The 14,718-nt window shown below is 46.6% G+C and overlaps 2 protein-coding genes across 2 annotated transcripts in view; one reads left to right on the plus strand and one right to left on the minus strand.

Annotated features, from left to right (window-relative positions):
• Positions 1-2,280, plus strand: part of RBM22 (RNA binding motif protein 22) — a 13,843-nt gene extending 11,563 nt beyond the window's left edge. Inside the window, exons 10-11 of the mRNA XM_023514488.1 lie at positions 39-194; positions 1,212-2,280. Of these exons, the coding sequence (XP_023370256.1) occupies positions 39-194; positions 1,212-1,342 (287 nt within the window). The 3' untranslated portion in view covers positions 1,343-2,280. The remainder of the gene's footprint in view (positions 1-38; positions 195-1,211) is intronic.
• Positions 2,281-9,012: 6,732 nt separating this feature from the next.
• MYOZ3 (myozenin 3) overlaps positions 9,013-14,718 on the minus strand; it is an 11,593-nt gene continuing 5,887 nt past the window's right edge. The window contains exons 3-6 of the mRNA XM_012808489.1: positions 14,202-14,255; positions 13,939-14,092; positions 13,333-13,492; positions 9,013-9,181 (exon numbers count right to left, since the gene is read on the minus strand). Of these exons, the coding sequence (XP_012663943.1) occupies positions 9,013-9,181; positions 13,333-13,492; positions 13,939-14,092; positions 14,202-14,255 (537 nt within the window). The remainder of the gene's footprint in view (positions 9,182-13,332; positions 13,493-13,938; positions 14,093-14,201; positions 14,256-14,718) is intronic.

The following is a 14,718-nucleotide window of genomic DNA, read 5'->3' on the forward strand; positions in this document are numbered from 1 at the left end:
GGTAGAAATGACATTGCACAGTTGTCTTCCCCTCTAAGTGTTCCCTATGTTCTCTCCTCCAGCTCTTCCTCCTCCTCCTGCAGCAGAAGAAGAAGCCTCTGCCAACTACTTCAACTTACCCCCAAGTGGCCCTCCAGCTGTGGTGAACATTGCCCTGCCACCACCCCCTGGTATTGCCCCGCCACCCCCCCCAGGTAACTCTTAGCCCAGGGAAATGTTTGTGGGAATCCTGTCTCACACCTCACCATCACGTCCATCACATCCAGATCCTCTTAGTTTGTTCTGTCGAAGACTACAAGTAAACCTGATCCGTTGAGATTCCTGATATTTCATTTTGTTCCTGGCCTGCCAAAGAGAGGAAAGGTGCCAGTTTCCTAGAGATCTGAGTATAATGTGTAAGGAGAGTAGGAGTTACTGGATTACAGTGATCTATCATCAATTTGTTCCCTATTCTAAACTAAATCTTTACCAGTACCTAGAATATTAGGGCTCAGAGTGTGGGCTGTGGGCTGTCAGCAGGTATCATTTCACCAAGTATTTATCACCTGTTTGCTTGTGCCTGAATATAAAACAATGAATTATTTCTCCTTCGTTAAGAACGTCTTGTTACAAAAAGCCATCAGATGAACCGAGCAGTGAGCTTTGGTCATGTAATTGAGTTACCTTTTGGCTTAAGCTCTTTATCTGTTGGCCAGTAATAAACAGGTTTCAGACTGGCACTTTGTATATCACTGCTCTAGAGAGTGTCAGAGACAGTGTGAACAGTAAGGAAGTCACAGATAGCCAGTTCTGTGGCAGAGATCCCATACTGGTCTCTGAAGAGTCTGGCCTCTGCACACCCTCCGTTCTAGTATCAGTCAAGCATTGAGATTAATGACAGAGTTGCCATCAGCCTGATTTCTTCTTTACCTCCCAGATCCTATGAATCCTGTCTGGTAAAATTTAGCATGTTTGATACTTAGCAGAGACTCAGATGACATCCTAGCCAATACCTTGAGTCCAATGGAGTTTTTTAGACTTAGGGGAAAGGTTGCTAAAACCAAGGAAATAACCTAGGTGGCTATTCCTGAACAAGTCCTGTGAACTGACATTTGCTTAAGCCCCATGTCAACCTTGATTTATGCGTTGGTGGTTTTGACCCTAGAGAGTTAGAGGTTTGAAACGTTGTCAAGGGAACTATAAACCTAAACAGAGTTCTCTTCTTTCTGCAGGTTTTGGACCACACATGTTCCACCCAATGGGACCACCCCCTCCTTTCATGAGGGCTCCAGGACCAATCCACTATCCTTCTCAGGACCCTCAGAGGATGGGAGCTCATGCTGGAAAACACAGCAGCCCCTAGCACATTATCACCACTGTGAAGCTCTATGGAAGAAAGGGCACTTAAAAATCCAAGTAAATCTTGGAATAAATATATTTTTCCTTCCCTGTAGTTTCCATGGTAGCTGAATGAGTTCAGATGTGGGCAGAGACCAACAGCCCTGCTTTCCTACACATATTCAAAGGATCAACGGACCTCAAATAAGCTGCCGTTAGCACATCTGATTACTACTATAACATGACTAATACAACCTAATGCCTGCTCCCCTTACCTGTATGGGGGACAAGCGGATGAGTAAATTGGAATGTCCAATGGAGTTACCATCCCAATTATATGTTCATTTTGTACCTTTTGAGGGGAGAAAAATTGACCTGCGGTAAAATTTGACCATTTTTACGTCCATTGGGTATTTTTGTTTTTATCACCTAAAAAAAAGATGACTAGTACTAATCATTGTAGTGGCCTAAGTGTGATTAATTCTTTTGAAGTCACACCCTCAGAAAGACAAGTAGAAACCACCAACAGAGCCCAGATCTTTTCTTTCCTGTCATTTTCCTCAGTTGTAATAAGGAATCTGATAGGTTTACTTCTGCATGCCAGCAAAACAGAAGACAAAAAAATTTTTATTCCTATCAATTGGATAGAAACACAAATTTCATGGAGCTGTGTTATCACTGAAGAAACCTGGTGTCTGGGATGAAATTAAAGAACTTCCTGTAAAACACTTTCTTTAACAAACTGAGATGAAAAGTATTGGAGTGTTTGAATGGAAGACGTATGACCTACAACTGCACCTCTGATCTTCAGCATTCACCTTCGTGTGTCTTCAGCGTCTCATTGTAATTCTCTGCTTCTGTTTGGTCTTAGAATGTTTGGATATAACTGAATTGTAGACGGTAAAGGAAACTTGATGTTGTGATGTGTTTTTTGTTTTTAAATAATTAAAACGGGTCAATTTTCCAAATGTTGTGGGGTTATTCCTAGTTTTCTGTTTTCTTAATCTTTTGGTAGTTGAACTTGAGGTCCGTGGAAGTTAGAAATGAGTTGTACACTAATGGAAATCATTTTAATCTTGCTTTAGTTTAGACTCTTAATTTTTATTTCCATATCCATTCTGCGATGGTGAAAAAGGTCCAGGCCTTCCTTCCTTAGTACGTATTTCAAAGATTGATTATGAGACTGAAATAAGATAGTGCACAGAAGCACTTGGTACAAGTCCTGGCATGTGGTGGGTCATAAATGATAACATGAAAAAGAGATCTAGCCCAGTGCTAGGGCATGAATCTGTAGTCCCAGCTATTTGGGAGGCTGAGGTGGGAGGATTGCTTAAGGGCAAGGAATTCTGGGCTACTGGAGTGCTATAATGATGGCACCTATGAAGAGCTTTTGCACTTAAGCCTGAACAATACAGCAAGACCCCATCTTTAAAGAAAGTAACATAGAATTTATTTATTTTTGGAGACAGTCTATGTCACCCTTGGTAGAATGCAGTGATACAGCTATGGCAGCCTCAAACTCTTGGGCTCAAGTAATCCTCTTGCCTCAGCCTCCTGAGTAGCTGGGATTACAGGTGCCCACCACAATGACCAGCTATTTTTATTTATTTTTTTAGAGACAGTCTCAAGCTGTCACCTTGGATAGAGCACTGTGGCATCACAGCTCACAGCAACCTCAGACTCTGGGGCTTAAGTGATACTCTTGCTTCAGCCTCCCAGGTAGCTGGAGCTACAGGCACACGCCAAAAATCTCTGGACTATTTTTTTTGTTGGAGTTGTTTTAGCAGCCCTGGGCCAGGTTTGAACCCGCCAGCCTCAGTGTATGTGGCTGGCGCCCTACCCACAGAGCTATAGGCGCTGCCCATGCCAGCTATTTTTAGAGATGGGGTCTTGTTCTTCAGGCTGGTCTCAAATTCCTGAGCTCCAGCAATCTGCCTACTTTGGCCTCCCTGAATGCTAGGATTACAAGGCAGGAGCCACCACATCTGGCAATAACAAAGAATTTAATTTTTTTTTTTTTGAGACAGTCTTGTTATGTCACCCTCAATAGTGTACTATGGCGTCACAGCTCACCAAAACCTCAAACTCTTGGGCTTAAGTGATTCTCTTGTGTCAGCTTCCCAAGTAGCTGGGACTATAGGCACCCACCAGGACACCCAGCTATTTTTTTTGTTGCAATTGTTCAGCTGGCCAGGACCAGGTTCGAACCCGCCACCCTCAGGAGGCTGAGGCAGAAGGATTGCTTGAACCCAGGAGTTTAAGATTGTTGTGAGCTGGGCTGATGCCAGTGGCACTCTAGCCAGGGTGACAGAGCAAGACCCTGTCTCAAAAAAGAGTATGTGGCTGGTGCCATAACCACTGTGCTATGGGCGCTGAGCCAATAACATGGAATTTAAAAGCCACCCTTCTTAGGGATATTGGCAAAATTTATCATTAATCCATTTTTCCTGAAGCTTATTTCAAGTCACTTTTATCTAAAATATGTACTTCTGAGGCAGATATGCCCCATATGACATCTGTTTTAGCTTTGCAGAATTTGTTTCTCTAGTGTTTCATCTACCTTTTTTTTTTTTAATTTAAAAATGGCTTGGCACCTGTGGCTCAAGTGGCTAAGGCACCAGCCACGTACACCCAAGGTGGCGGGTTCGAATTCAGCCCAGGCCCGTCAAACAACAATGATGGCTGCAACCAAAAAATAGCCAGGCGTTGTGGCGGGCTCCTGTGGTCCCAGCTACTTGGGAGGCTGAGGCAGGAGACTTGCTTGAGCCCAGGAGTTGGAGGTTGCTGTGAGCTGTGAGGCCACGGCACTCTACTCAGGGGGACAGCTTGAGGCTCTGTTTCAAAAACAAATAAAAAAAAAAGATTTAAAAATTAATTTAGAAGCACTTGGGAATTGTATTTTATTGCTATAATGCCAAATGTGAAGGAAGGTAGAGTACTTCAGATATTTTTCCATGCTTTTGAGTGTTTCTTATTTTGTTTGCCTACTTTTGAGCATGTAAACGATTTTCAGCCAATTTGTGAATAAGAAGTGGATTTTACAGGTAGCATTTTAATAATTGCTAGATTCAATGGTTTATATATACATGTACATACATAAATATATGACTATCTGTGTATTCTTTTTTGGAGAACAGATTGTAACATGCTTTGGTTATGAATTTTGTAGAAACAAACCAACCAAAAATTGAAGCACAGAATAAGTATGTAGTTCATCTTTCTTAAATCAGAATTATGAGCCAGGCACGATGGCTCAGGCCTCTACTTCTAGCACTCTGGGAGACTGAGGTAGGAGGATCCTTAAACTCAAAGAGTTTGAGACCAGCTTCAGCAAGAGTGAGAATCCATCTCTACTAAAAATAGAAAAATTAGCTGGCTATTGTGGTGGGCGCTTGTAGTCCCAGCTCCTCAGGAGGCTGAGGCAGGAGGATTGCTTGAACCCAGGAGTTTAGATTGTTGTGAGCTGGGCTGATGCTAGTGGCACTCTAGCCAGGGTGACAGAGCAAGACCCTGTCTCAAAAAATACAGGCTGGGTACAGTGGCTCAAGCCTGTAATCCCAGCACTCCAGAAGGCCAAGGCAATGGATTACCTGAATTTAGGAGTTCGAGATCATCCTGAGCAAAAGTGAGACATTGTCTCTACTAAAAATAGAAAAACTAGCTGGGGTTGTGGCAGGTGCCTGGAGTCCTAGCTACTGAGGAGGGTGAAGCAAGAGGATTACTGAAGCCCAAGAATTTGAGGTTGCTGTGAGCTATGATGCTACAACACTCTACCAAGGCTGTCTCAAAAAAAAATATTGGGGTGGTGTCTGTGGCTCAGTGAGTAGGGCGCTGGCCCCATATACTGAGGGTCGTGGGTTCAAACCCAGCCCCGGCCAAACTGCAACAAAAAATAGCTGGGCGTTGTGGTGGGCGCCTGTAGTCACAGCTACTCGGGAGGCTGAGGCAAAAGAATCACCTAAGTCCAAGAGCTGGAGGTTGCTGTGAGCTATGACGCTACAGCACTCTATTGAGGGTCATAAAGGGAGACTCTGTCTCTTAAAAAAAGTGTATATATACACATTTGTCTGAAAATCTATTTTGCTCTCACTCTTCAAAGATATTTTCCCACTACTGCTGAAAAGTGTTGCTATTAGTGTTTGGCATTTTCATTTTATTCTCCATATCATTTAACTTATTTCTCACATTTTCCATCTCTATGATACATTATGGGCACTTCAAGTTCACTAATTCTTTCTTCAGGTATGTCTAATTTAATATTAATCTATTTTTTTAAAAGGAGAGATTATTTTGGTAAAATATAACACATATACAGAGAAGTATATAACACAGAGATACTACCTTAAATATTTTGAAGTGGCCATGTATGTAACAATTACCCAGGCCTAGAAACAGTAACCCTGGAAGCATTTTTTTTTTTTTGAGACAGTCTTAATTTGTCACCTTTGGTAGAGTGCCATGGTGTCACAGCTCACAGCAACCTCAAACTCTAGGGCTTATGCAATTCTCTTGCCTCAGCCTCCCAAGTAGCTAGGACTACAGGCGCCTGCCACAATGCCTGGCTATTTTTAGAAATGAGGTCTCTCTCTGGTTCAGGCTGGTCTTGAACCTGTGAGCTCAGGCAATCCACCTCCTCAGCCTCCTAAGTGCTGGGATTACAGGCAAGAGCCACCGTGCCCAGTGACCCTAGAAGCATTTTATGTGCTCTTCACATTCACAAATACTTCCCTCTTCCCAAAGTTGTCACTACTCTGACTTTTGTACTGTCTTTCCTTGCATTAGTAAACATATTTGTGGTTATCTGGCTTCCTTTGCTTGTTCGAGAGACATCCATGTTGTTGCATGAAACTAGTTTATTCACGTTCATCCTTGCTAATGTCAGGCTTCTCAATATTTTGACTATTCTTAGTCCTGTTCATTTCCATCACTATATACAATTTAATTTATAGAAAGAATAAAACCAGGCAAAAGTATAGAGTTTCATATAAAGAACTTGTTAGGTCCCTAACTACACAAAAGGTTAATGACTTGTTTTGTTTTTTTAATTTTAATTTTATTTTTTATTTTTTTGTAGAGACAGACTCTCAATTTATTGCCCTCAGTAGAATGCCGTGGCATCACAGCTCACAGCAACCTCCAACTCCTGGGCTTAGGTGATTCTCTTGCTTCAGCCTCCCGAGTAACTTGGACTACAGGCGCCCGCCACAACGCTCAGCTATTTTTTTATTGCAGTTTGGCCAGGGCCAGGTTTGAACCTGCCACCCTTGGTATATGGGGCCGGTGCCCTACACACTGAGCCACAGGCACCACCCATGACTTGTTTTTTCAGGATCCAAATTTGTTGTGGAATAAAGCAGTGAGATACAAAACCATATGTGTATTAATAGTAAAATTCCTTTAAGACAAAAACATACCTACATACCTATGAATGTACATATTTATTCAAATAATTCTAGAAATCTAGAACAAGCAACCATCACCAGTGGTTCCCTCTGGCATGTGGGAATGGGGCAGAACACAGGAAGGTGGGAACGTGTGTGTGTGCGCATGGGAGGGGCTATATGGGCAGGTATTTTTACATTTTACTTCTGGTTTGTCATTTTTTATTTTTACATTCCTTTTTTTTTTTTCTTTATCACAACATCGGCAAAAGTCACATCAGAAGCAGAAAGAAATTAGGATCCTTTTGGGGTGCTGCAGTCTCCTCGTCAGGCTCTCTTCCACACCTGGCAGCTGCAGGTACCTTCCCAAGCACATCAGAACTGACCAGAGGCAACTCAAGTCCTCTCTTCCACTTTTCAGACATGTTAATGGTTGGTCTCCAGTTCATGGAAAGCTCATGGAGGCTTTAAAGGCAGCCCCAAAATTCAGGAGAACACATCGATGGCATGTAATTCTAAGAGTCAGGCTGCTGTCCCCTTAGGACTCAGAAGAGAAGTGAAACTCCAGAACAAAAAGAAAAGGCAATCCCTATCCCACCACCCTGGGAACTGACTGGACTCCTGGCCTTCCTCATCTCCCTGAGTGAAAGCGAGAGATGGAGGAAGGCCGGGCAGGAGGGGATTCTTGCCCACAGAGAGCTGGCAGAGGTTTTCCTTTAGATTTCAGCTTTCCTGGTCCCCGTGACACCTCAACAGCCTGCTTCTCAAGCTGCATCCATGGCAAGCACATCATTTCCAACCCAGAGCAATAGTTGCATGAAGCCCAACATCAACTGAGCCCTTACTATGACATCTGCACTGTGCTCCCAACGTCCCTATCAAGGAGCCTCCATACTGCATCGAACAGATGGAGAAATAGCGGCTGAGAGATGTACAGGGACTCACTCCAGTCCACATGGCTAGCAGTGGCAGAGTTAGAACCATCCCATCCAGCTGGCTCCCCAGCCTGCACTCCTGACTTCTAACCCCCAAGGCAGGGCACTGTGATCAGGTGGTTCCAGAGGGAGTGGGCATGGGCTTGGTCACCTAGGGCAGTGAAGAGACATCCAGTGGAGTCAGACATGGTCCCGTTTTGACTCTACCCCTTTTGAGCTTGAATATCTCTATCTGTAAAATATCTTTCTCTCAAGATCGTACTGAGAATTAGAAATAAGACATAGTAAAGAACCTACTACTAGCCCAAACACCAAGGCACTAAATAAAAAGTAGCTATTACCACCACCACCCTAATCCTCCTCATCATCATCATTTGAACTAAGGGGCCTGCCCAGATGGAGGGTGGAAAGAAGTCTTAATAGGTGCCCCACTTTGTACTGTAAGGTGCCCCATGGGTGGTCCCTTCTCCCCATCCCCATGGCCTGCAGACCTTCTGGCACCTGGCATTATTCTTCGATCTGTACCTCACACAGCAATCAGCAAGACTCATTGCTAAAACCTTCCCCATTTCCTAAAACCTTCCCTCACCTACTCCTTTAACACAGCCTTCCTCCTTCTCCAGAACACCCCACACCTGTTCTCAATTCCCCACCTTTGCACATACTGGTCCACTCTCCAGGAATGCCCTCCCCTGTGCCCTCTTCTAAAAGACTCACACCTCCTCCAAGGTCCCACTCAACTCTTCTGGTAAGTTGCTGGAATCGTACCCCCATCCAGGGTTAGGGACCCCATCATCTTCCCCAGGGTACTTTGCTCCTCAATTGTCAATTAGCAAGCTTTAGGGAAAATAAGATGATTTAATATTTTAGAAATCCATCCTCCCTACTATCTTTTCCTCCTCTGGCCCTGGACCTGGCACACTGTCTAGCACACAGTCAGTGCTTAGAAAATGTTTAATGCATGAGTAGATGAAGACCAACTGCATCTTAGAGTTCTAATGATAGAATAATTTTGCAGTCACTGAAGTTATTCACATAAAGATGGGCTGCCAGTGGCCACCCTGTCACTGAGGGAGTGTAAGCTGTGGGATTCCTAAGGACACGAACCACAGACAAGTTACACTGGAATCACCTGGAGTACTGGTTACTAATAGAGACTGCAAATCTAGAACAGGTCAGAAATCCATAATAGGAACAACATCCCAAGTAATTTTAAAGCACATTCATTTTGGGGTACTACTCAACTTTGTGACCTTTGAGGCCATTTGTAATAAAGTTTTGAGAGCTAAGGCCCTTCATAAACTGTGAAGTGCTATCCACAAGTTGGCTCCAGATGGTACCAGAACTGCAAGACTGGGGACTGAAGATTCAGGCTGGGGCTACAGATCCTCAGATTCTGGGAGGTTACGGACCCAGCCCTGGGCCACTCTGTTGAAGCTGGGTCTGCGGCGGAGGAGTTCCAAGCCATTGAAGGGCTCTGGGATGAAGGGGGTACCTGCCGTGGGAATGATGTCCCTCACGAAGGGTCCTCCAAATGGCACTGGGGTCCTGAGGAAAGAGAGTAGCAGGAGAGGAGGCCGTGTGGGAGAGGGATGCCAGCAACCTGACACAAAGGTCACCATGTTCGAGCTGCTCCCTGCCTCTCTCTGGGCCTCAGTTTCCCCTTCTCCTCAGCAAGATTTTGGACTATCTTCAACAGGTGTCTCCAACTCTGCCCATTGCCAAGTCTGGCTCTAGTGGAGATGGCTTGTTGCTTAGCAATAGAATTGACATTTTCAGAGCTAAAATTGCCTTGTCCCAGGCAAAACCCAAGACTCCTCTTAAGAAAGCTCCAAAAAGGAGCAGAGTTGGAAGTTGGGTTTTTCCTTCCTCTCCTCATCTCCCCTTAGAACAACATATCCTAGCTGGAGGTTGCGGTGAGCTGTGACACCACAGCACTCTACCGAGGGTGACGAAATGAGACTCTGTCTCAAAAAAAAAAAAAGAACAACATATTCTACCCACAAGCCAGAGAGAGAAGGGAAAACTAGAAAGAGCACTGAGATTCAGGGAAATGCAAAGTACAACAGAGGCCTGCTAGTCCTCCCCCACAGAACTGGCACAGTGAAACAATTTGGTAATGGGGCAAAGTTGGTGAGGCCATAGGGGCAAAATGTCATTCATATGCTGCTAGTTAGAAGGTTAACTGTACATCACTGCTGCTGCCTGGGAGGACAATTCGGGTCTTTATAACCCGGAGATGGATGAACTCTGTCAACCAGCAGCTCTACCTCCAAGCATATGGCCAGGAAGCACAGGCACACACGCACAAGGAAGCAAACGTGAGCAGCTCATTAGCCACATGCCAGAAACAGCCCATATGTCCACTGGCAGAGGAATGGGCAAGACAGATATAGCATATACATGACAAAATACTACACAGCAGCTTAAACGGAAGGAAGTAGATAGCTATATATTAGTCTGGTAGATGCTTTCAAAAGCATAATGTGGAGTGAAAAAAGCAAGTCGTAGAATGAAATGCAAAGTATTTAAACACACACACACATTGGCCAGGTGTGGTGGCTCATGCCTGTAACCCCAGTACTTTGGGAGGCTGAGCCAAGAGGACCACTTAAATAATCCCAGTACTTCGGGAGGCTGAGCCAAGAGGATCACTTAAGGCCAGGAGTTTGATGTCTTGCTCTAGCCTGAGCAAGAGAAAAACTTGTCTCTACAAAAAACTAAAAACCATACGGGCCTGGTGTCATGGGAAGCCATACTTGGGAAGCTGAGGCAGGAAGATTCCTGGAGACCAGGAATTTAAGATGCTGCAAGCTATGATGAGCCACTGCACTCTAGCCCAGTGACAGAGTAACACCCAACCCCAAGGAGGTAAAAAACCAAATACACGCCAATATATACCCACAAAACAATCCCCATCACTGATAGGTATGCAGCTGCCAATACAAAATGTTCTGAAAACATACAGGCCAATTCCACAACAGTGGTGTTTTTGGGAAAGTAACTGGAATTGGAGGGGTCCTACCTTCGTTTGCATTTGCCTGACTTTTTTTTTTTTAGATAGTCTCACTCTGTTGCCCAGGATATAGTACCATGGTGTCATAGCTCACAACAACGCAAACTCTTGAGCTTAAGTAATCCTCTTGCTTAGCCTCCCAAGTAGCTGGAACTTTAGCCACCGGCCACAATGCCTGGCTAGTTTTTCTATTTTTAGTAAAGATGGGATCTCAATTCTTGCTCAGGCTAGTCTGGAGCTCAAGGGATTGTTCAGCCTTGGCCTCCCGAAGTGCTGAGACTATAGGTGTGAGCCACCATACCCCGCATATGCTTAATTTTTTAAAAAAGAGAATCTATGTATGTTATTTTAACATTTATTAATTATAAGAAAAATAAACATTGCTTGTGTCATGTTTTCCCTGCAGCCTGGAACTTGTGAGAAGGGAGTACTTGCCTCTGGGATGGAACGGCAACCCTTGTGCCAGAGCCTGGGTTCCAGCCAGGAAACCATTTCTGCCTGGACCACCCCAGCTGTGGCGGCAACAGCCAGGCCTCATGGGAACAGGCTGGGCAGTGTCCAAGCCAAGCAGGCCTCACAGTCAGGCCCTTGACTGGGAGCCCAGAGTCCTGAATTTTGAGCACAGCTTAGCTACCAAAACTGCTATTTCAATTTTCTATGCCTCAGTTGCTCTTTCTGCCCAGAAGAGGTTTGAGCTCAGAGTTTCCTAAGGCCCTCCTTCTGCTGGTGGAAATGTGACTTAGCCTGTCACATTTGAGGCATGACAGTGGGAGATACAACCTGAGTCAGCCAGCCTGGAAGCTCCCTGCCAGGACTGAATGTCTGCTGAGCAGGCAGTCTGAGGGTCTAGGAGGAGACAGGGCAGTCCTGCCTGGCGGAGAACTCCAGAATGTCTGCCAAAGGCTCGTGGCTCACATAGTGCCTGCTGGGCCCAATTCTTCCCATCAGGACCCTGCCTGGTATTCAGTTGTTTGAAGACAGTTATGTCTCTCCTGAGCCATCTCTTCTCAAGGCCCATCGCCCCCAGTTCTTTTGGATCTTTCTCATAAGGCCTGGTCTCCAGGCCTAGCAGGTTCTGGCGCCCTCCCATCTGTCTCTGTCAAACAGATACAGTCTCCACATGTGGTCTGAGCAGGTGCCAGAAGAGCTTGACTGTGACCACCCCTCTGTGGATTCCCTTTTCCTTACTTAATGCAGCCCAAGCCAGAGAAGCATATTCAGAAATAGCATCAGCTTGAAGAAGCCAACTATAGTTGCAAAGTATCCCCTAGCCCAAGGCCTTCCCCACTGCCAAACTCCTGTCTTGACTCCTATGGTTTGTTTTTGGGTCCCCGGATGCAGAATGTCAATTTATCACTCTCAAGTGCTCCTGTTAGCATTTCTAATCATCATTCTAGCCTGTAAACAATAATAATAGCTACTGTTTATTGAGACTTTATATTTGCCAGAAATGGCCTCATCTTCTTATTTCATCCCTACAGCAATCTCATAAAGTAGGTACCATAAAAGTCTCATTTTACAGGTGGAGCTATGAAAGCTCAGAGAGGTTAAGTCACTGGCCCAAGGTCACACAGCTAGGCCTGGAGTCTGTGTTTAAGCCTATATTGAGGCCCCCTGGTCTAAACAAGCATAAGTTTCTCATTTGTGGTCCTCACTTCTGGTGTCCAAAGTCTCTATGCCATTCATCGCTTTGGGGCAGTCTCAAAGACACAAGCCTCAAGTGTCAAGATTGAACTGAGGCATCCAATCTGTGGCCTTGTGGGCCATATGCAGATTATTTGAGAACTGTTTTGCTTATTATGATGTCAGATATCGTGAAAAGTGCATACAGGGTTGCGCCTGTGGAGGGTGCTAGCCCCAAACCCGGAGGGTGGCGAGTTCGAACCCTGCCACGGCCAAACTGCAACAAAAATATAGCCGAGCATTGTGTTGGGTGCTTGTAGTCCCAGCTACTCAGGAGGCTGAGGCAAGAGGATCACCTGAGTCCAGCAGTTGGAGCTTGCTGTGAGCTGTGATGTCACAGCACTTTACCCAGGGCAATAGAGTGAGACTCTGTCTCTAAAAAAAAAAAAGTGCATACAGATCTTTTGTAATCCTCATCAGCTTTCACTAGCATTTGTGTATTTAATGTGTGGCCCAAGACAACTCTTCTCCCAATGTGCCCCAGAAAGGGGAAAAGGTTGGACACCCCTAAAAGGCCCCGCTGGCCTAGAAGTAAGATCTGGGGACCCCTCCGAGAAGGATGCAAATCTTAATGTCCATCAAAGAGGTGGCACACAGCAGTTATGAAGAACAAGACACTGACTGGGCTGTGGAGTCAGACAAACCCAGACTTGAATCCCAGCCCTGCCACCGCTTCCTTGTCTTGTGACTTTGGGCCGTTGTTCACATTCCTGAGACTCGGTCTCTTCTTGTGCAGAAGAGGAAAATTTGTAGTGCCTTCCCCACTCTGATGTGGAGAGGACCGACAAGACGTATGGCACATTCACCATTCATTCTTCCTACATTTATTGCGCACCTACTGGGTGCTGAGGCATTGTTATAGCAAGAGCTCAGCAAGCGCATCAAAGCCCTCGGATAGAGCCTGGCATCTACAGAGTGCTCAGGAATGCAGGCCACTGCAGCGGTGGCGATGGCTCCCTGGCCCTCCCGCTCTCTCTCCCGGGTGCCCGCCCTGTCTTACTTGTTGAAATTTCGGTAGTCAGCGAGGCGGTGGGTGTGACTTAGGTCGCTCAGGTAGTCGCGGTAACTGATGAACTCCTGCCACGGGCAACGGTAGCCCTTGGGGATAGCAGTGTGGTTGAACTTCTCTGGCGGGACGCCCTTCAGTGGCTCGGCGTAGCCTGGGGGTGGAGCAGCAGGCGTGGAGGGGCGAGCGGAAGGGGGCGCCCCAGCTCCGTCTCCCTCAGCCCCCTTCCGTCTCCCTCAACCCCACCATTCCAAAAGATTCAGTTGGGTCTGAGAAGACCGGAGGTAGGAAAGAGTGTTGGGAGGGAGTGTCAAAGTCGCTTCAGGAAAGGAGGCCCTTCCCCATCCCAGGATACAAAGAGGACTGGAGCAAGGGAACCGCGATGCAAGTTCTGGGCGCGGGTTCTAGTCTTGGTTCGGACTTGTCTGACCTTGGGGGCGACGCTGCGCTTCTCTGGGTTCGCGTGCCGGTCCGTGAAGTGTGTATGCGCGTGTGTGTGTTGGGGAAGAGGGTGGGCCAGACGTTCTCCTGCCCGTGAGCGAGCGCACCCACGCTTCCAGCCCCGCAGCGCTGGTCCCGAGACCCCGGGAGGCGACTCACCTGGTGCCAGCGCGCTGGGGCTACGGGCGCTCTGCGCCGGGGCGGCGGCGGCTACGGATGCGGCGTGGGCGTCCTCGGGACCCCCGGCCGAGGCCGGCAAGATGTGGAGTTCCGAGCGGTAGTTCTGCCCCTCTGGGCCGGGGCCGTTGGCAACCTGGGCATGGGGTGGGCGATCAGAGGCCGCGGGCAGCCGTCTCGAGCCCCGACCCCCACCCCCGCTTCTCCCAAGCTTCCACTCCGGTGGGGTCCACCTCCAAGCTCACCGTCCCTGGCTCCACTGTTCCTGTCACCTTCCTCTTGGCGCTTCCGGCCAGCATCTGGGGCAGAGGGGACAAACAAACCTCAGGGAGGCTCGGGGCGCAGGGGAGCAGGGTTCTTCCTCCACCAAAAAAAGGAGGAAAGTCAAAATCCTAGCGCCCACTTCCAAGGGTTGTTGGGAGGATGAGTTAATAATTTACAGCGTTAAGCCCAGTGGGTAGGTCAGAGAAATACTCCATACGTGTATATCTTCGTTGCTTCTGTAATATTGAGTCTGGGCAAGATACTTAATTTCCCTGAGCCTCAGTTTCTTTCTCTATAGGATGACGATGATGATGATGATGATCTACTTCATAGGGTTCTAGATTAAATGTGGCGATGGGTGTAAGGTGGTTAGCTAGCTGGGGGTTAGGCAGATAGCAAAGGTAGGTGTTTTGCCATTTTTATTTTTCTGCCACATCACTCTCTCAGTTGCCTCCTGTCCAGCCCAGAAATTAACTAGAGTCTAAATGGCACCACCCC

Source organism: Otolemur garnettii, unplaced genomic scaffold, assembly GCF_000181295.1.
Source record: "Otolemur garnettii isolate 467f Iridium unplaced genomic scaffold, OtoGar3 scaffold00003, whole genome shotgun sequence".
NCBI classification, from domain to species: domain Eukaryota; kingdom Metazoa; phylum Chordata; class Mammalia; order Primates; family Galagidae; genus Otolemur; species Otolemur garnettii.